This window comes from Mustela nivalis (genome assembly GCF_964662115.1).
Source record: "Mustela nivalis genome assembly, chromosome: 7".
Taxonomy (NCBI): domain Eukaryota; kingdom Metazoa; phylum Chordata; class Mammalia; order Carnivora; family Mustelidae; genus Mustela; species Mustela nivalis.
In genome coordinates this window covers 110,564,639-110,584,457 of record NC_139026.1, presented here as the reverse complement: position 1 = coordinate 110,584,457, position 19,819 = coordinate 110,564,639, and the positions used below count along the sequence as shown (strand labels likewise).

At 43.6% G+C, this 19,819-nt stretch overlaps 1 protein-coding gene across 1 annotated transcript in view; it reads right to left on the bottom strand.

The window, feature by feature from the left end:
- Nucleotides 1-8,108, bottom strand: part of CECR2 (CECR2 histone acetyl-lysine reader) — a gene marked incomplete at its 3' end in the record, with an annotated part of 145,512 nt that extends 137,404 nt beyond the window's left edge. The window contains exon 1 of the mRNA XM_082742483.1: nt 7,628-8,108. Within this exon, the coding sequence (XP_082598609.1) occupies nt 7,628-7,753 (126 nt within the window). The 5' untranslated portion in view covers nt 7,754-8,108. The remainder of the gene's footprint in view (nt 1-7,627) is intronic.
- Nucleotides 8,109-19,819: the final 11,711 nt, after the last annotated feature.

The following is a 19,819-nucleotide window of genomic DNA, read 5'->3' as shown; positions in this document are numbered from 1 at the left end:
CCAAGGTGTATTTTAGACTATCCTAACGATGTTCCAGAAAATTAAGCAACACTGAACTGAACTTCCGTTGTATAGCAAACCAGATGGTAACATAGGCTGTCCTTCAGAGATGAGAGAGTATTGCCCTTTCTAGGACTGTGGAAGCTCCCAACTACCCCACTGATGGTTCACATGGTTGGCAAAGGAAGCTTTCCCTTTTAAAACGTTGGTATAAACAGAAAGGGGTGGGGGCTGGGTGGCTCAGTTGGTTAAGCGACTGCCTTTGGCTTGGGTCATGATCCCCAGGAGTTCTCAGGCCAAGTCCCCCATTGAGCTCCCAGCTCCACGGATAGTCTGCTTACCTTCTTCCCTCTCATGCTCTCTATCTCTCAAATAAAATAAACAAATAATCTTTTAAAAATTAAAAATAAACAGAAAGGGGATCCAGTATTCACTTTTGGGGAGAAATTTTTAAGTCATCTCCACACCCAACGTGGGGCTGAACTCCCATGCCTGAGATCAAGAGTCACATGCTTTACTGACTGAGGCAGCCAAGTGCCCCTCACTTTTGGAGACATATATATGATAATGTTCTCTAAGAGAACATTTTCCCCTTTCAGGATTTCAAACTGTACCAAGATTTGCCCCTCTGTAATTCACATCTGTGCTTGGGCTTTACCCCTCGGAGAAGGAACAGATCTTGAATCTTTACAAAATATTATCTGGTACCTTACCTTATAGAATCGTGTCACAAACTACTAATTTTTAAATCATTTTAAATCACAAATCTCCTTCAGTCCTGCTCAAAGGCCATCTTCTCACTGAGGCCATACCTAACCAGACTTTTTTTTTTTTCTAACCAGCCTGTTTTTTATTACGACAACCTATCCCCTCAACTGGGCCTCCCTATGCCTTCACAGTTTTGTTTTTTAATGTCCTCTGACATATTACTCTTACCAACTGCTTTACTGTTTCCTTCCACTGAAATGAAGGAAGATATTTTTGTGTTATATTCACATCTTGTACCTCCATTATCTAATACATGATAGATGCTCAAAAATACTTGCTAAGGGGTGCATGGGAGGCTCAGATGGTTAAGCATCTGCCTTAGGCTCAGGTCATGATCTCAGGGTCCTGGGATGGAGTCCTGCATCAGGCTCCTGGCTCAGCAGGAAGTCTGCTCGTTCTTACCTACCTCTCCCCCAGCATTCTGTGTCTTAAATGAATAAATAAAATCTTTTTTAAAAAATTAATTAAAATCAAATCTTAAAAAAAAAAAAACTTGCTAAAAGAAAGAAATGGAAACAGGGCACTTGGGTTGCTAAGTCCTTAAGTGTCTGCCTTCAGCTAAGGTCATGATCCCAGGGTCCCGGAATCGAGGTCCACATGGGGTTCCCTGCTCAGCAGGGAGCCTGCTTATCTCTCTGCCACTCCCTCCCTGCTTGTGCTTCCTCTCTCTCTAATAAATAAATAAAATCATTAAAAAAAAAAAAAGGGTGCCTGGGTGGCTCAGTCGTTGAGCATCTGCCTTCAGCTCAGGTCATGATCCCAGGGTCCTGGGATCCAGCCACCCTGCTCTTCCGGAAGCCTACTTCTCCCTCTCCCACTCCCCCTGCTTGTGTTCCCTCTCGCACTCTGTCTCTCTGTCAATTAAATAAATAAAATCTTGGAAGAAAGAAAGAAAGAGTGAGAGAAATAAAGGAAGAAAGAAAGAAGGAGGGAGAGAGGGAGGGGAAAAGAAAAGAAAGGGAGGGAGGAAGGGAAGGAATCATGAACTTGACACTGTACTTAGTTTGGCAGAAGTATTAAAAGGGGGATGTCTGGGTGGCTCAGTTAAGAATCTGCCTTCAGGGGCACCTGGGTGGTTCAGTGGGTTAAGCCTGCCTTCAGCTCAGGTCATGATCTCAGGGTCCTGGGATCCAGCCCCACATCGGGCTCTCTGCTTGGCAGGGAGCCTGCTTCCTCCTCTCTCTCTGCTAGCCTCTCTGCCTACTTGTGATCTCTGTCAAATAAATAAAATAAAATAAAATAAAATAAAAGAATCTGCTTTCACCTCAGGTCATGATCCAGGGTCCGGGGCTTGAGTCCCACATTGGGCTCCTTGCTCAGTCAGAAGCCTGCTTCCCCCCTGCCTGCTGCTTCCCCTGCTTGTGCATATGTGCCCTCTCTCTGAATAATAAATAAAAGCTGTTAAAAAAAAAAAAAAAAAGTTTTAAAAGGATCTTCTGTACTCCACATTATTAAAAATCAAAGATCTCAAGATTTGTACTATGGAGGCTTGGCCATTACTTATAGGCCTAGTCCTTCATTTTAAATAACGAAATCAGAACAGTATGATACAGTAGTAATGGCAAAGAATTTGTTATCTAAGCACCTAAGATCCAGGTGACAGTCTACCTGGAAGCAACTCAGTCTCTGTATTTCCAATCTCCTTATCTGTAAAATGAGGATAATTCCTACCTCACAGTGATAGCTAAGGATTAAATGAGATACCACTTGGGGACAGCAGGTTGGCTCAGTTGGTAGAGCATCCAGCTCTTGATCTCAGGGTCATGAGTTCAAGCCCCAGGTTGGGTGTAGAGCTTACTTTAAATAAATAAAATCAGTACAACCAATCAATAAAATAAATGAGATAACATTTGGAAAAATGTACCAAGTACTATGAAGTGTCATTTATCATTAGGCTATTCCAACCTGTCAAGGTCACAGAGCAAGTTAATGGAACAATTAGAGTTAAGAATTCAAGTTTCCTAACTCCTAGTCTAGTGCATTTTGTGTAATAAACTAGGCTTCTGGTTCCCCTAGTCAAGGTTAACTCATTCTTTCATCTAGCTCAGGGCTTTTCAACCTTAGTGTGGTTGGGGACCTCTTTCAGAATTTGAAAGCAACAGGACCCTCTCCTCCAGCAAACTGCATATATGCACACAACATTAAATCTCCTATGGCCCATCCACAGGCCCAGGCTCAAGAACTGCTGGTATGAAAGATGTACTAATAAGTTACTATCAGCAATTCTTGTTTCTTATTTTCATGCTGAATAATTTATGCCTTGGGGGGCGCCTGAATGGCTCAGTCAGTAGGGCATGGGGCTCTTGATCTCAGGGACAGGAGTTCGAGCCCCATGTAGGGTGTAGAAAGTACTTTAAAAAAAAATGAAAAATTTTGGGGGCGCCTGGGTGGCTCAGTGGCTTAAGCCGCTGCCTTCGGTTCGGGTCATGATCTCAGGGTCCTGGGATCGAGCCCCGCATTGGGCTCTCTGCTCCGCAGGGAGCCTGCTTCCCCCCTCTCTCTCTGCCTGCCTCTCTACCTACTTGTGATCTCTCTCTCTGTTAAATAAATAAATAAAATATTTTTTAAAAATAAATAAATAAAAATTTTTAAAAATAAAAATTTATGGCTTGGTGACCTTGAAAAAGGGATTGGATCCAAGGAAACAACAACGGTGTAATTTGGGAATCTGAATTAAAGATACTGGCCCCAGATCATCATGTTCATTAGGTTAGAGACTTTACCTATGTACAACCACAACCAGGAAGGAGAGCCAAGTAAGAAGTAGGTAAAGGATTCAGTACTCAACAGCACAAAGCTCAGGGAAAAGAGTAGGCACTGACAATCAGATTATTTTCACCACATTGCTAATACACAAACTATCATGACCATTTTCAAAGAGCCACCTAGAGACACCACAGTCTCTTCTCTAGAGGAAAATATTCCCAAAATGTTTGTGATGGGATTTCTGCCCACACCCCCATACCCGTCATAACTCCAGACCAAACTCTTCAAATGACTCCACACTCCCTTCCCTTACTTTGATCAACACATTACAGTTACTGTAAGGAGAACTTGGTAAGGAGGGGGGGAAAAAATCAGCATTAAATCTTTGCAGAGGTCAATTCACCATTCTTCACTTCTCAAATTGGGAAAAAAAGCTTAACCAGCCTAACCCATTGGAATGTTAAACAATTATAAAACACTTTATTTAAATGAAATGTTTCTGAAATATTAACAGATAATCTTCTGACACAAAAGAATTAGGAGTTTCTTTGGTAATCTCTCATTTCGAAGTTAAGCACCTAATTGAGTAGGGGCTCTTAATAATACCAACCACTGAATTCAGTTTCATTAACCTCCTGTTGTCCAGCTATACTTCAATCTCCTCCTCTGAAAAATAAAAACAGTACCTAACCTAAGCCACAAATACATGTGGGCATATTTGGGAATTTCTAAATATGTTAACAGTAAATAGCTTTTATCCCTGAGAGGAGGAATACAATGTTAACAGTTAATAGCTTTTATCTCTTAGTGGTGGAATTATGGGTGATTTTAATTCTCTTACCTACATGGTGCTATAAATTTTCAAGGTTTATATAACGTCGGTATTATTTTTCAAACCAGATATTCTAAACTTAAAGCATTACCTACACATTCACAGATTTTCCATCTGATGATTACAGAATCCCTAAAGAAATCCAATACACTGAAGGTTGATCAACAGAGCAAAAAGTTTTTTTTACAAGAAAAAATAAAACTATCCATGTTTTAGGGACCAGTTCTGTAAGTGGGAGATATTGACCTTTTGCAGAATGGCAGCATGAATCCTCCCAGCCCTTCACCTATCTAAGAGATTACTTCATTCTAGATAAATAGAAGCCAAGTCCTTGAGGATTCCACTTCCTAAATTTTCTACAAATCCATGAGTTCAGGTTGGTGGTCAAGGATAGCTGAAAACTGGTTTCCTTAAAAAGCTGATATACAACTTCTACCACTTGGTATTATTCATCATTTTTACCCTTTAAAGTAGCAGTAAATTAAGATGGTAGGGCCTTTCCAGTTGGCCTCACAAATACAATTCAGCATCAGAATTAGTTTTTTGTTCTGTTTAAGGAGGGTCTTCCATTGTATCATACACTCTAACCAAGGGATTGTTTCTCAAACAGTCAGGACAATAAACTGTTATTAAAAAATCACCTAAGCAAAAAATAATAATAATTAATTTAAAAATTATTTATTTATACTTGAACTAAAACTGATGTTTTCAGGGGCCCTGGGACTCCATCTAGGGGTTGTGAGTTTGAGCCCCATGTTAGGTGTAGAGATTACATACATACATAAATCTGATGTTTTCAGTGAGTTTCTGCACTATCATGTGTCAAATTTGTTAGAAGCCTAAAAAAGACTAATTTTAATTTCTGATAACTACTGAAAACTTTAAGTTACAATTTGCATTAACCATGTCAAAACAAACCTCAAGTGAGACGGTTACAAGGGAACTGCAGAAGTTAAAAAGTCACTATCATCTGTTACCTACTTACTGAACTTCTAGTAAAAACAGTATGGATAATTACAAAAATGTGCATATGGATTCCAAATATTTATTCGTGTTGCAAGTATTTCAAACAGCATGCAGTTTAAAAACAGTGTCACTTCCAAGAATTGCTCCAATCAAAGGAGAGATCATCTCAAAGAGCCCAAATTATTCACCTGTAACAATGATTTTTCACTTCTTTTGTTCATACAAATTTGAACTCTTTGATCAGCTTACATTTCCTTAGGAATTACACCAGGTAATACTTAGAAACCACAAGTTTATTTTTTAGAAATAAGTTATTTAAAGATTACTCTAGGTATCTGTAACAATTTAAGGTAAAATTAGTTACCTCTATTTTTCCATCAACAAAATGGGAGTATACAGATTTTGGACGATAAATTTTTCCACAGTATTTTTAGAATGGGTCCTTAAAGTCTCAACTTGTAATTCAACGTCACCTCAACTTTATTATCTTGCAAGGAAGAAAATGGGCTAGGGGACAAGTTTACTACCATCACCCAAGATGGCACAGTCACAAGCAACACCTCCCACAACAGCCACCATTTTGAGCAGCACGACAGAATTTAACTACTCACGATTTTATACCAACTAAAAGAAAACAGTATTACCAAAATAACCGTTAAACATCTCTTGAATTTAAGCATCCCCAAATAAAAACAGTTATCCTACTAACATTTTTAGTAAAGATCATGCTTATTACAATTAGGTTCAAACTTTGAAAGCAAACGCTGTGGTGCTATCTAAAATGCCCAAGTTATTACATCTTCCTAAAAACAGAAGCCTACGATTTAATCACATTGCTTTACTCAGCTTCAGGACTAAGAATCGCCAAAGGCCAGAAGGTGGTTCTAGTTTATGGGCCCACATTCTCCCACTGTACTTCTTTCTATCTTTTTATTTTCCCAATTTCATTAACTCTGCAACAAGAGTTAAGTTTCAACACTTCATTCATACAAGAAGCAAATGATATTTCCACAAACAACACTGAATCTAAAAACAAAGGTGAGGCAAAAATCCTAGGAATAAACGAACTAAAATCAATCCAAAAATGGCAGAAAGTAGGATAGGTGGGGGTGGGGAGGCAACAACAACTACGTGTTCCTCGAAAAGAGTAATTCTTATTTTGATTACTCCATTGGGGAACTCATTGGCAGAACTGAAAAGAAAAAAACTGACCAACAGTTTCCCTTTACCTTTGTCCAAGGCAAAAGGTGGTAAGTCCACTACATATACATTGCCATAGGAGGGCAAGCAATTCAACCTGACAACCAATCAAATATTTCACACCCCCTTCCAAAAATAAAAATAAAAGAAAGGAGGACGGATGCTTGTAGGGGCTGGGTACTCGTCCGGGCCGTCGTGTACATTCCATTCCTCACACTCCCGCCACCATCCCTGCTACTAGGACCCCCTGATTTTAGTCCGGTTATCACAAAGCCCCGGGTTTGAAAGCACCTTCGGCCTGGCCAGAAAAGCCATCCCTTTACAACACGCCCGCCCGGAGGGATAATGGTGGCGAAATCAACTCAAAGAGCTCCCGAGGTCCCCGCATAAAGAGGGCTGTATGTTCCGAAGAAAGGCGCTATTAAAGAATAACGGAGTCCTAAACTTTCCCTCCGCCTCGGAGCCCCGAGCAAGGGCGAGCGCCGGGCGGCTCCCCGGAGGAGAGCGCGCCCCCGAGCCCAGGCCCCCATCACCGCCGGCCCGAAGTTAACCCAAAGCGCCCCCGAGAGTCGCGGGCCTCCGGCAGTCTGCAAAGTCCGATTCCCCCTCCACGCGCCCGCCGAAGTGGGGGCGAGCCTCCCCACGGCACGACAGACCCCTCCCCCAAACGGCCGCAGGCCGCCTCCCGGCCCGGTCCGAGTTAATCCAGCCCGTACCCCGTCCCCGCCCGGAGCAGCTGGCTCGCCGCTTCAATGGCACCGGGCAGGGAGCGCGCGCACGCACTCTCCCCACACACTCAGCCTCCTGCCCGAGAAGTCCCGGGAGAGTCGGCCGGGTCCCACTCGTACAAAAGCGCACTCTCCCCCCGCCCTCCCGCCGCCCGCTTCGCCTGGCCCCGGAAGGCGCGGGTGGGTACGGCGGCCACGAGCGAACGTCCCGAGCCCGGACGCCGGCACTTGGCGTCCCCCGCCCGCGCTCTGGCCCTTCAGCGCCTCGTGCCCCCACCTCCGAGCCCTTCCCCTGGCTGCGGACTACCGGCCAAAGTCTCCGCGTGCCCCCCGCTCCCTCCCGCACGGTGCTCCCAAACTCCCGAGGGGGGCTGGGGAGAAAGGGGCGCGGGGTGCGCCACCTCTCCCGCTCCTCGCGGCCACTCACCTCGATCTCAAAGTCGGGCAGACGGAACGCGGTGCGAAAGAGCGAGCAGAAGTGCGCGATGGCCGGGACTTCCCACCAGGAGCGGAGCTCGCCCAGCCCGGCCGCGCCGCCCTCCTCCGGGCACATCTCCCAGGCGCGGCGGTGGCGGCGGCGGCCCCGAACCCCAAGCGCGCCTCGGCGGCCCCACGCTGCCCGCGCACCGCTCGCCCGCCCGCCTCGGACTCCCGCCGCGTCGCAGCGCCTCAGCGCCTCAGCTTCTCGGGCGGGGGTGGCGGCGGCTGCGGCGGCGGCTGTTACTCCCGCTGCTGCCGCCGCTCGGCGAGTGCATGAGCTGAGGGCGGGCGACCCGGGCGGGGGGCGGCGGCTCGGGGGCCCGAGTTACTGAGGCGTCTGCTGCTCCGGCTGCCGACGGGGTCCGCGCGCGCGCCCCATCCTGCGGCTGCGGCTACGGCCGCCCCCAGTACCATACAATATAATCATCTCACCGCTGGGGAAAACAGATGGGGCTGGGGGGGGCGGGGGGAGGGGGCCGAACAGAGGGCCTGGGGGAGGGGCCGCCCACGAGGAGGGGGCGGGGCTGCCCTCACCACAACAACAACCCCCGCCCCCGCTCCCCACCCCCAGTCCGGACAGCTGCAATTGGAAGAGAGGGGGAGGGGAGAGGGAACTGAGCGCCCCAAGAAAGAAGAGGAGTGTGGCTTGAAGGGAGCAAAGTACCCCCCAATCAACTGCCGTGGGACTCACTCCGCTTTCCAGGTGTTTGGGACGGAGGAGTTTACTGACTTGGACCTATGAGGACAATAAGGGTCTCTCCCACCCCCCACTTGGCCTTAGTGGTCGCGCCCTTTTAAAGGGCCCGCCGGGTGGTGCTTTCGGTAGGGGCTAGATCCCGAAACACGCACGTGTGAGAGTTCAGTAATTATTGGTGCTGAGAGTATCCCTGGAGAACCAGTGGGTTGTGGCCCCCAGAAATGTGAGGCCTGGCGAGATAAAGTGATTTCCACCTGCTCTCAGCACTTTTATTCCATCCAAGAACGGTGTTCCAAGGAGATCTAAAGTAGCTCTTCTCTCCAAGGAAAGAAGGTGGTGGGGCTGGTTAAGCTGGAACCAAGTAGGATGGAGGCTGGAGAGCGGCGGGAAGGGTGGGGTAGGGGGAGGCACCAATCAGCAGCCTTGCGCGAAGAGCGACACCCCCACCCACCCACCCCAGGGAATGGACACGTGTGACCGCCCCAGAGAAGACGGGCTCGGAGCCCTGCAACTGCCCTGGCTGCAGAAAAGCTGCCTGGAAGAGTGCGCACAATGTAGTTAGAAAGCTGGGGGATGGGAAACGGGAGATGGTCTGAGGAGTGTACTCTGGGAGGGATAGAGATCTGCACGCCCAGGCTGAGGGAATGTGCTCTGGGAGAGGAGTGTTGAGGTGTGTGCTTTAGAAATATTAAATTCTGTAGTACGTTACAATTCTGGTAAGTCCGAAGGAAGAATAAAACCCCTCAAAACCAGACCAGCAATGTGGAAAAACGACAGTGAATGCCCAGAGACTTGTATTGGTCATTGCAGTTAACGTTTTTAGTTCTGGGTATTTCTCAATCTTTGAGGGCCTTAGCCGGGTTCTGTATCTGCCTCTGGGTTAGTAAACACTACCCCTGACCTTCCCCTAAAGTACTCAAGTACTTACTGAGTGACAGGCACAGTTATAAAGTGTCCAGTGGCTAAATCAAAGATCCTCTTGTACCCTGAGCAGTGCAAAATCTGGAGAAAAATGACGAGCGGATTTATGTGATAGATTTTGGAGTGGGCTGTCTGGAACACCCCCCCCCCCCACACACACACACACTTTATTCTGGTCATGTTAATAACCTGTTGTGTTTTCATAAAGCAGCATTTAAGGAAAAAGAAAAGCCAAATTCTTAAAGTGTATTTAAATGTATCTTTCATGAGTCAAAATACTTCTAACACTGGCTCCCCCAATGCCCCCTCCTGGCTTGGAAACGGGCCCCAAAGTTATGCAGTTTTGTTCTTTATTACCTGGAACTATTTAGTGATTTGAAATTCATCCTCCAATTCTACCACATGCTTTCTTTCATCTTTGACAAAAATGAACATATATCTAAATGCTCCCAAAGAGCAAAGGCTCCAGTTTTGTGTGTTTATAAAGCACAGCTCTTCTGTAGATATCCTATTAATAGATGAGATGTGAAAGGGGTGACAAGCCACTGTGGAATTAATCACATAAACTGAATTAGCTGTTTTCAGGACTTTCTCTTCTTATCTTTCCTCATTTCCTCACAGGTCAGTTTGACTTTTCCCTCTCTTTTTAAAAACAGCTACGGTCTTCGTGTTCATGTCTAATCCATTATATCCTGACTGTTCTTTCCCCAGTTTCTTTTTCCTAGTTCTCCCTCTGTCTTCTCATTTTTGCCTGTATCTTTTATCATTATTTAACCTTTTTTTTACCTTGCCTCTCAATTGTCCCTGCCAGCCAGCCAGGTAATAATAGTACCTAGAACTGTGAACAGCACCAGGAAGCAGAAAGGTGAGAAGATGTGGTTACTCCAATATGTTTGAGTACTGGTTACAACACCCCCCACACCCCCTACACCCCGCCCCCCGCCCCTTAGTTGGAAGGCTACTCTATTGTCCTCTTCCCTCCCCCACACCACTGGCCAGTCCTGTTAATCAACAAAACTGTCCTGGAACTCGAGGTGCCCCCTGGTGGTGGTTAGAGAGTCGTTTATCTCTCTGAGCACCTTTTCCTCCTCCTGCGTCTTTCCCCCTGCCACCGCCTTTTCTCCTTCTGAGGATCCGGTCTGAGTTCGTATGCATCGGCACACCAAATTCAGACCTGTCTCTTCCTCCCTCCCTCCATCCCTCCCTCCCTTTTCTTTAACACCTTTGGGCCCCTGGGTGGCTCAGTCCTTAAGTGTCTGCCTTCCGCTGTAGTAGTGATCCCAGAACCCTGGGATTGAGCCCCGCTTGGGGCTCTCTGCTCAGCGAGAAGCCTGCTTCTCCCTCTCCCACTCCACTGCTTGTGTAGTCTCTCTCTATGTCAAATAAAATAAATCTTTAAAAATAATAAGACCTGTTTCTTTCTGTCCTTCTCTAACTCTAGTTGTGTGTCTGTAGTTTTTTGCTTGATTCCTCCCCTTGCTTTGCTCTCCCCCAACCCCATCTTTCACCAACAGTCTAAAACCAGTTCTGGCCCCAGAGCTAAGGAGTCTTAGTATGTCTCTGGTCTGGCTCAAAGTGTGGCCTCAGAGTTCCCTGAATTTGGACTCCAGATAGAGCCTCACATTTGGAGTTGATAGCCTGAGTCTTTGACCCTGTCTTGAATATTTGTCCCACCATTCCCTTGGGACTTCACTAGCTCAGATTTATTTCTTGGACCCACTTTTGGCCTAATCTCCTGGAGTCTCTGTACCTGTATGTTAGTCACTGGCCTTCTTTCATTTCTCCCTTAGTTTCAGAATGGTACCTCTATCTCTCTCTGGCTTTTCCCAGCTTGGCCCATTCTTTCACCCCTGAAACACTGTTTGTATTGGCTTCCTTAAAAATACTTACAGCTCGGGACGCCTGGGTGGCAGGTCATGATCCCAGCGTCCTGGGATCGAGTCCCGCATCGGGCTCCGTGCTCGGCCGGGAGCCTGCTTCTCCCTCTGCCTCTGCCTGCCTCTCTGTCTGCCTGTGCTCACTCGCTCACTCTCCCTCTATGCCTGACAAATAAATAAATAAAATCTTAAAAAAAAAAAAACTTACAGCTCTGGGTGCCTGGGTGGCTCAGTGGGTTAAAGCCTCTGCCTTCAGCTCAGGTCATGATCCCAGAGTCCTGGGATTGAGCCCCACATCAGGCTCTCTGTTCCGCAGGGAGCCTGCTTCCTCCTCTCTCTCTGCCTGCCTCTCTGCCTACTTGTGATCTCTGTCAAATAAATAAATAAAAATCTTTAAAAAAAAAATTCCATACAGCTCAAACTTTCTTTTTCCCTTTCTCTCTCCTGCCTCTTTTCCATTTGTGAGCCTTGCCGTTAGCCTCAGATTACCTTGAAAGTGCCAAGAAGTAATTCTCTTTCATATTCGCCACAGCCTTCAGTTCCATATCCTCTCCTAATTAAATGTTTTCCATTTTAAAAACCTCACGATAATTAGTTTGGCTAATCTGTTTTGCTAATTCATTAATGCTGCAAAAAAATATTTGTATTTCTCTTTGTAATTATGCGTTAATTTCAGTTCTGGTGGAATTTTTATTGATTCCTGGAAGATCGTCTGAGAAACTAACCTCTGTTTTATAACACTGCTTCTTTGGGAAATACATTGCAAGTTCCAAATGATCAGCTAAAAACATTTATTTGAACCTTGGAAGAGATGTGACAAATAAAAGTGTGTCTTCTCCCATAACCACAGATAACCAGGACTAGAATCCAGATCTTCTAATTAGTCATCCAGTTTTCTCTCTACTAGGTCACACTGCTGGAATTGCCCTTTCTTTTCTTTTTACCTAAACAACTTGACCTGGATCCTCCTTGTTTCAGTCCCAGAGTCCCAGACCAAGTACCTCACAAATCCTCATACACCCTCACATACAACCTTCCTTTCTCATTAGACAGCTGCCTTCCATAAAGTACCTATGCCCAAAGAGGGCTGTGAGTCAGGCATATTTTAAAATTTTAGACATTGTAGAAGGTAAACTCCATTAGTAGTCAAGAAATAAAGGTTCTCTCTTAGAAAAGTCTTAATCTTAGGGCGCCTGGGTTTCTTGGTTGGTTAAGCATCTGCCTTCAGCTCAGGTCATGATCTCAGGGCACATTTGGCTCCTGTGCCTGGGATGGAGCCCTGCTCAGTGGGGGAGCCTGCTTCTTCCCCCTCTCCCTCTGCTGTTCCCCCTGCTTTTGCTCTCTGGCATTCTCTGTTAAATAAATAAATAAAATCTTTTTAAAAAGAAAGGAAAAGTCTCTTAATCTCTCTGAATTTCATCTGTGAGACTAAGGGCTTGAGCTAAATGGTCTCTTAAATTCTGTGGCTTGGCCTTTAAAATAGAACCAAATTAATTTTCTTAAAATTTAAATTCAACCATAGCACTTACTTGCTCAAAATTCAGTGAGTCTCCCTTGATCATGACCCACTCAAAACGTACTTCCTGGGGTGCCTGGTGGCTCAGTTGTTGGAGCAGCTGGCTGCCTTTGACTTGGGTCATGATCGCAGGGTCCTGGGATGGATCCTAGGATGGAATCCCACATTGGGCTCCCAGTTGGGTGCCAGCTTCTCCCTCTCCCATCGCCCCTGCCCCCTGCTCATGCACGCATGTGCTTGCTCTCTCTCAAATAAATAAAGTCTTTTTAAAAAATAAAACAAAATAGGGATGTCTGGATGGCTCAATCGATTGAGCATCTGTCTTCAGCTCAGGTCATGATCTCCAGGTTTTGGGATTGAGCCCTTGTATTGAGCCCCTGCATCGGGCTCCTTGCTCAGTGGGGAGCCTGCTTCTCCCTCTGCCTGCTGCTCCCCCTCCTTGTGCTCTCTCTCTGACAAATAAAATCTTAAAATAAAATAAAAGCCTGCTGTGAATTCGTTTTTTTCCCTTCAACTCTTCCTTTGCCTTTCTGCTTTCTCCTCCTGGAACTCATTCACTTAGCATTAAAGATCATGTTTTTCTCAATGCACATCTCAGTCCAGCCTTTCTCCTGAGTTCCAGTGTCATTTCCCCAAATGCCAATTGCATGCTTCCCATTACCTTTAAACTCAACATGTTGAAAGAAAGGAAAATAACAACAACAGCTAGCTCAGCATTTTTCTATCCACCTCACACACCTTCACTGGTTTTCTAATTCTTTTAATGGAAGAACTGTATTCCCAGACTCCTGGGTTCACTTTTTTTTCCATGACACTTTTCTTCTCCCTTTTTTCTATCTAATAATCACATTCTTATTGGTTCTTCCTTCATGATGTTTATTGGATCCCTTTTCCTTTTGATAACCTCAGTTTCTATCTTAAGCCAGGTCCTATTCATCTCATTTTTTTAGAGGCTTCCTGGTATTCTTCCATCTAGTTCCCCGACTCACTCTATCTTGACCAGTATAATCAGATTTATCTTCTTAAAACAGTGCTTAAAATAGCAACAGTGTGAAGAAAGTGAATTTAATTTTAGTAATATAGTTTCTTAAACCCAGTATATCCAAAATACTATGATTTCAAGATGTAATTGGTACAAAATATATCAATGAAGTATTTTACATTCATTTTTTTCATACCAAGTCTTTGAAATCTGGTATGTACTTTACACTTAAATATGCATTTCAGTTAGGATTAGCCATATTTCAGTTCTCAATCTGCCACATGGGGCTAGTGGCTATCGTATTCGACCTTATGGATCTATAGTATCCAGAATGATCAGTACTCACTCCGACCCTCTAAATCTTTGGCTCTTGGCCTCTCCAAACTCCGCCTCTCTGTATAGACCCTGGCCTACTGCAGTGTAGTTTCTTCCAACTTACCTCTTTCATGAATGCTTCATTTCACTGAGTAAATCTCAGCTCTTCCACAGGGAACGGCCCACAGGGCACCTTTATTTCTGTCCTCCACCTGCTCCCTTAGAGCAGTCTACAGATAATTGATCATAAATGAAGGTTTGTGAAATTAATGTATTGTGTATTACTAATAAGTTTATAGAAAACATTGCTCTCTCTACATGTATTTTTTTAATTTTTAAAAGATTTTATTTATTTATTTGACAGACAGAGAAATCACAAGTAGGCAGAGAAGGCAGGCAGAGAGAGAGGAGGAAGCAGGCTCCCTGCAGAACAAAAACCCCAATGAGAGGCTCGATCCCAGGATCCTGAGATCATGACCTGAGCTGAAGGCAGAGGCTTAACCCACTGAGCCACACAGGTGCCCCTTTCTACATGTATTTTTTTATTTATCATAAAAGTCTGACGGAACAAAGATTATAATTTTTAAAGTGTCAGTATGCTTGCTATTACTATAGAGTCTAGTTAACCACCTAGTTTTAAGATTACTTTCAAACCTTTCACATAAACCTAATTTTGTACTTCCACTTGATTTCTCCACTTCTAGTGATTTCTTTAATATTTAAGATTGTTTTTCCCAGTCCTAATTTTTCCCTTTCACTGTATCAGTCTTTTGGTTTCTGACTATTTTCATAATATTATCAAGTTTATTTTATGCGGCAACAAGTTAAATACTATACAAATGAAACCGCACGGGTGTGTGTTCACATTCTCCACTCCAGGCTAGGAACATTGCCCTGAGATATAAGGCACACATGAGCAGTAAATGAACAACAGCAAGTTATAAAGGGATTAAATAAAATTGCCCTTGATCATGTCAGTGATGCTACCATGGCTTATCTTTATGTTTCCTTCCTCTCTTGACAGCCTTCCAGTTCTGTCCCAACTCTCCTTCCTAGCTGTCATGGAACCTGTGGTTCCAGCCCTCGATTACCTTTGTCTGCCTTGGGAAGTTTGTCAGTGTTGGATATCCTGTAAAGCAGGTTTCAGAAGTGAGGCATGGGGGGAGGGGGTCCAAAAGGATAGGCAACTGGTTGGGGCAAAAGATGACAGAGACAACAAGAGATAATTTATTGAGAAAGAATGTTTGTATTTTCTAAAAATGTGTTGGGGGGCACCTGGGTGGCTCAGTGGATTAAAGACTCTGCCTTTGGCTCAGGTCATGATCCCAGGGTCCTGGGATCGAGCCCTGCATCGGGCTCTCTGCTCGGTGGGGAGCCTGCTTCCCCCTCTCTCTCTGCCTGCCTCTGCCTACTTATGATCTCTGTCTGTCAAATAAATAAATAAAATCTTAAACAAACAAACAAACAAACAAAAAACCTTTCTTCTTAAAAAAAAAAAAATGTGTTGGGGCGCCTGGGTGGCTCAGTGGTTAAATCCTCTGCCTTCAGCTAGGGTTGTGATCTCAGGGTCCTGGAATCGAGCCCCAGATCGGGCTCTCTGCTCAGCGGGGAACCTGCTTTCTCCTCTCTCTCTGCCTACCTCTCTGCCTACTTGTGATCTCTGCCTGTCAAATAAATAAATAAAATCTTTTAAAAAAATACATGTTGAGATAGGAGTCAAAGTCATTGTAAAGATTCACTGTGGATAGAGAATCAGGGTGAGAAATTCTTGAGCTAACCAGCTCTTGTCATGAGCTCCAGGTGATGTGTGGAAGTGTTGAATCACTGAATCATACACCTGAAATTAGTATTACACTGTATGTTAACTAATTGGAATTTAAATAAAAACTGAAAAAAGAAAAAGAAATTCTTTGGCTAACTATAGTGGGCTCTGTGTAAAGGTCTCCCCCCAACTCACCCACTTTTCCCAGCAATTTCTCTCAGCATCTCCCTGGTTAATTATCCTCCCTAAAGCCCAGACTGAAGTGGAAACACACTCAGAGTAACCTGGTCCTCCTTTGTACCTGTCCACACCTTTCTCCAAAGCTTCTTAGGATGGAGACTCTCATTACTGTGAACTGTGAGGCCCGCAGCATCCATGTGCTTCCACAGCACCTGTAATAAGAGCTGCAAGGCTGCCTGCCTGGACCAGGGCTATGTGAGCAGCTCTCTTTATTTTTTACTTTAAGACTGGTAATTTGTTTTTGCCATGACACTGAGGTGTCAGGCTTGAAACCCTGCTGACCCTGGTTGAGAAAGGCTGCCGGCACTCTCAGAGGTACAGCCCTAAGCATGGTGGCTGTGGCTCCCAGGTGCATTGCTTCTGTCTGCTCCGGCTGAAACTAGCTTGAACCAGAGCTAGGGCTAGCAAATACTGTTGTAATGCCACATGCAGTGGTAAAGGACATGATTACAAATGTTAGTCCCTTCTACCACTGAACCCCTCTTTGATTCAGGACTCAGAACATCATCAGATTTTATCGCCTGCTAAAGAACTCTTAATTCTATTCTAGAAACTGTATCTAAGAATCAGCTCTCTTGCTGCCTCTGGTTGCTTAGTCCATGTTTATGCTGTTCGGTTCCAAAATTCCTCTCTGAATTCCTGGAGTGTCCATCCCTGGCCTATCTTATTGTGGCATCTCCCCTTGTTCTTGACACCAGGTCAAATAGCTTTGTAGCATCTCAATTCTCAGTGCCATTCAGAGGCTGGTGAATCTTAATGAGTTCTTCTCTTAATCTCTTTTCAAAGGGACTACAATCCTTAATTTCTTTAACTTTCTTTTTAATTATTTTAGCTCCTTGTGTCATTCCTTTGGCCTCAAACCGTCCCTACTCAGTTTAAAGGTCACATTATTTTGGTTGACAAAGTGCCCAGGGTTGTGTACAATCTGGCTTCAAACTCCTTAGCTGGGCCAGACTTGTCTCTCCAGTTTGATTCATTCAATATAGAAATATACATTTAGGTAGAAAACTCAGTTTCTGTCTTTAAGGGATCTCCAATGCAATTGACAGGATTATCCATGCTGTATAGATTGCAAGTTTATAACATTGTAAGTTTTTATATTTGACTTTATGTTAAAGTCATAAAGGGGTATAAGAAAGAATACAATACATTTGGCTCCTTTTAGAGAGGAGTTCAGAGTTTAGTATGAGATGGAGGGTTTGGGGAGGCTTCAGGAGGAAGATGGATCTTGAATTAAAACACAGTTGGCCATCTTCATTCAGAACTTAAAATCTTGAGTGAAATTCTATTGAATTCAAAACCAATTTAAAAAGCAATTAAGTTAGAATTATTTTTTAACTTAAAGTGATATTTAGTAGAGAAAGTGGTATAGTGTAAAGGCAACAGCAGTATTTTAGGGTTCAAAAGACTTGGGATTCTAGTTATAACTTTAGTATCTGTTATCTATGTGAGCCTGGGTATCACATTGCATTTTCTCAAATAATAAATAATAACAGTACACAGCCCCACTCCATTTACCTCCATGATTGATACGTGGAGCAAAGGAGATAATTACATAAATTATAAACAGCCATATATATACAAAGAATTACTGATTTCATTATTTTTAAACCTACTCAGTTCAAAAGTGTTATATTTTCATAAAAACCTGAACTTTTTGCTTCTTCTGGACAGGTCCCAAGTGAGTTATTTTCTCTGTTGATTTATATTCCACACCCATATATTTAAGATGGAGGAGGGAAGGACTATAAAATATGTATTTTACATTTGAACAAACATAATCTTTTTGAAGACGGGAGCTATGTTCTCACTGGGAAAATGTCATTAGCACCAAGTATCTATTTCATTGTTTCATTGGTTTCATTGATTTGATTGTTAAATATCAATTAAAGCTGTAAAATTGGGCTTGGAAAATAAAATAAGCTGAGAGGTCTTCCATAATAGCAGTGAAAAGTCCCTCTGGTAGAGTATGCCTTAACCTTTTAGCTTAATTCATACAGAATTTTTTGAGTATCAATCGACTTTAAGAAAATGAAAAGTAGAAGGGTAAATGTGCTTCAGGTGCCATCACTGTAGAAGCCATATTTGTCCTTTATTTCTTTTTTTTTTTTTTTTAAGATTTTATTTATTTACTTGACAGACAGAAATCACAAGAAGGCAGAGAAGCAGGCAGAGAGAGGAGGAAGCAGACTACCTGCGGAGCAGAGAGCCCGATGTGGGGCTTGATCCCAGGACCCGGGGATCACGACCTGAGCCAAAGGCAGAGGCTTTAACCCGCTGAGCCACTCAGGTGCCCCTATCTTTATTTTTGAATTTAGAACAAAGAGCAAACATTTTTTATAGTCTAGAGCAACTTTCAATAACTACAGTAAACACTATTTTATTACAATATAAGATCAGATTACTACTTGTTTAAGCTAACCTCATTCTTTTATCAAGAAAGAACCCCAAAGTTTCTACATTTCATGAATAAAAATGTGAGATTAACATTGTTTTCTAATTTGATTGCTCCAGGCACTCATTCAATAAATAGTTATTGAGCAGCTACAATAAATAACAAATATTTATTGAGCTTTAAGCATTGTTATGAGTTGAGGATCTTGAAATTCTTGTGAACTTCACATCTATTATGTTTATGGAATCATTTTTAAAGTTAATCAAGCCTTCTTCATCACCTCCTACCTCATTCAACAACAAATGAAACATCCTGTAAGGTTGTTGCCCATGTATAGCTGAAAATGTGAAAGGGGTGGGAATATGAGAAGCAGGGAAACCTGTTGGTGAACAAGGAAAACTATGGGAATACCTTGTGATAACTGCAGGTGTTACTGGATGATTTGGTTATGATTAAGCTGTTAGGTTTAATCATACCAAAGAATAATACATTCCTGGTAATCGTGCAGAGGCTGGCTTTAATTCTGTCCTATACCACTTGAATATTAGCTAACATGATGGCCTCAAAAAACATTATGGTATGTCCCTGCCAGACTAAACTACAGGAGTTAGCAAGCTTCTTAATTAATATAGAAAAGACAAATCTCTAGACACAATACTTAATGCTAAGCCTAGGAACTCTGAAAAGTTCTTTAACAGTTCTATCTCCCAAATTAGTCCTCTGGCCTTTAGAGCACATACCATGTGCGCATTGGAAACCCAACTGCCAATCAAGCTTTCAACTAAAGGCTGGATGGTGAGCCATAAAAAATAAATTGATATCATCAATTCATTTGCAGGGGTACAAGTGCCTGTGCCTTAAAACCCATGACACATGGCAACAAGTCATATTTCTTTTTCTTTCTTTTTTTTTATTTTTAAAAATTTATTTATCAGAGCGAGAGAGAGAGCAAGCAAGCAGAGGAAGAGGGAGAAACGGACTCCTGCTGAGCAGGGAATCCGACATGAGGCTTAAATCCAGGACCCCGAAATTGTGACCTGACCCAAAGGCAGTTGCTTAACTGAGGCACCTCAGGGAGTCATGTTTCTTGTTGGCAATCTTGACTGAGGCCAAAATCGAGGTGAAAGAACCACTGATGGCTAATGGGGGGGTGGGTTGCTGGTGGGATGCTTAGTATTGGTCAGTAGTGGTAGACGAGTGAAAGATCATATAATAAATGAAAAAGCATTAATATCATTCTAGGTTAGGACCAAGCCCAGTGTCTGAGCAAGTGAAAAAGGCCTGCACACCAACTGAATGTTTCTTGCTCTTTCATGGGGAAGAAAAGGACTTGGGCCCAGGATTTCCATGTCTGTCATTCTATTTCCTTCATGCACAAGAATTCTTTAATTCTAACAAATAGAAAGAAACCTATATCAATTGCTCACTTGAAGC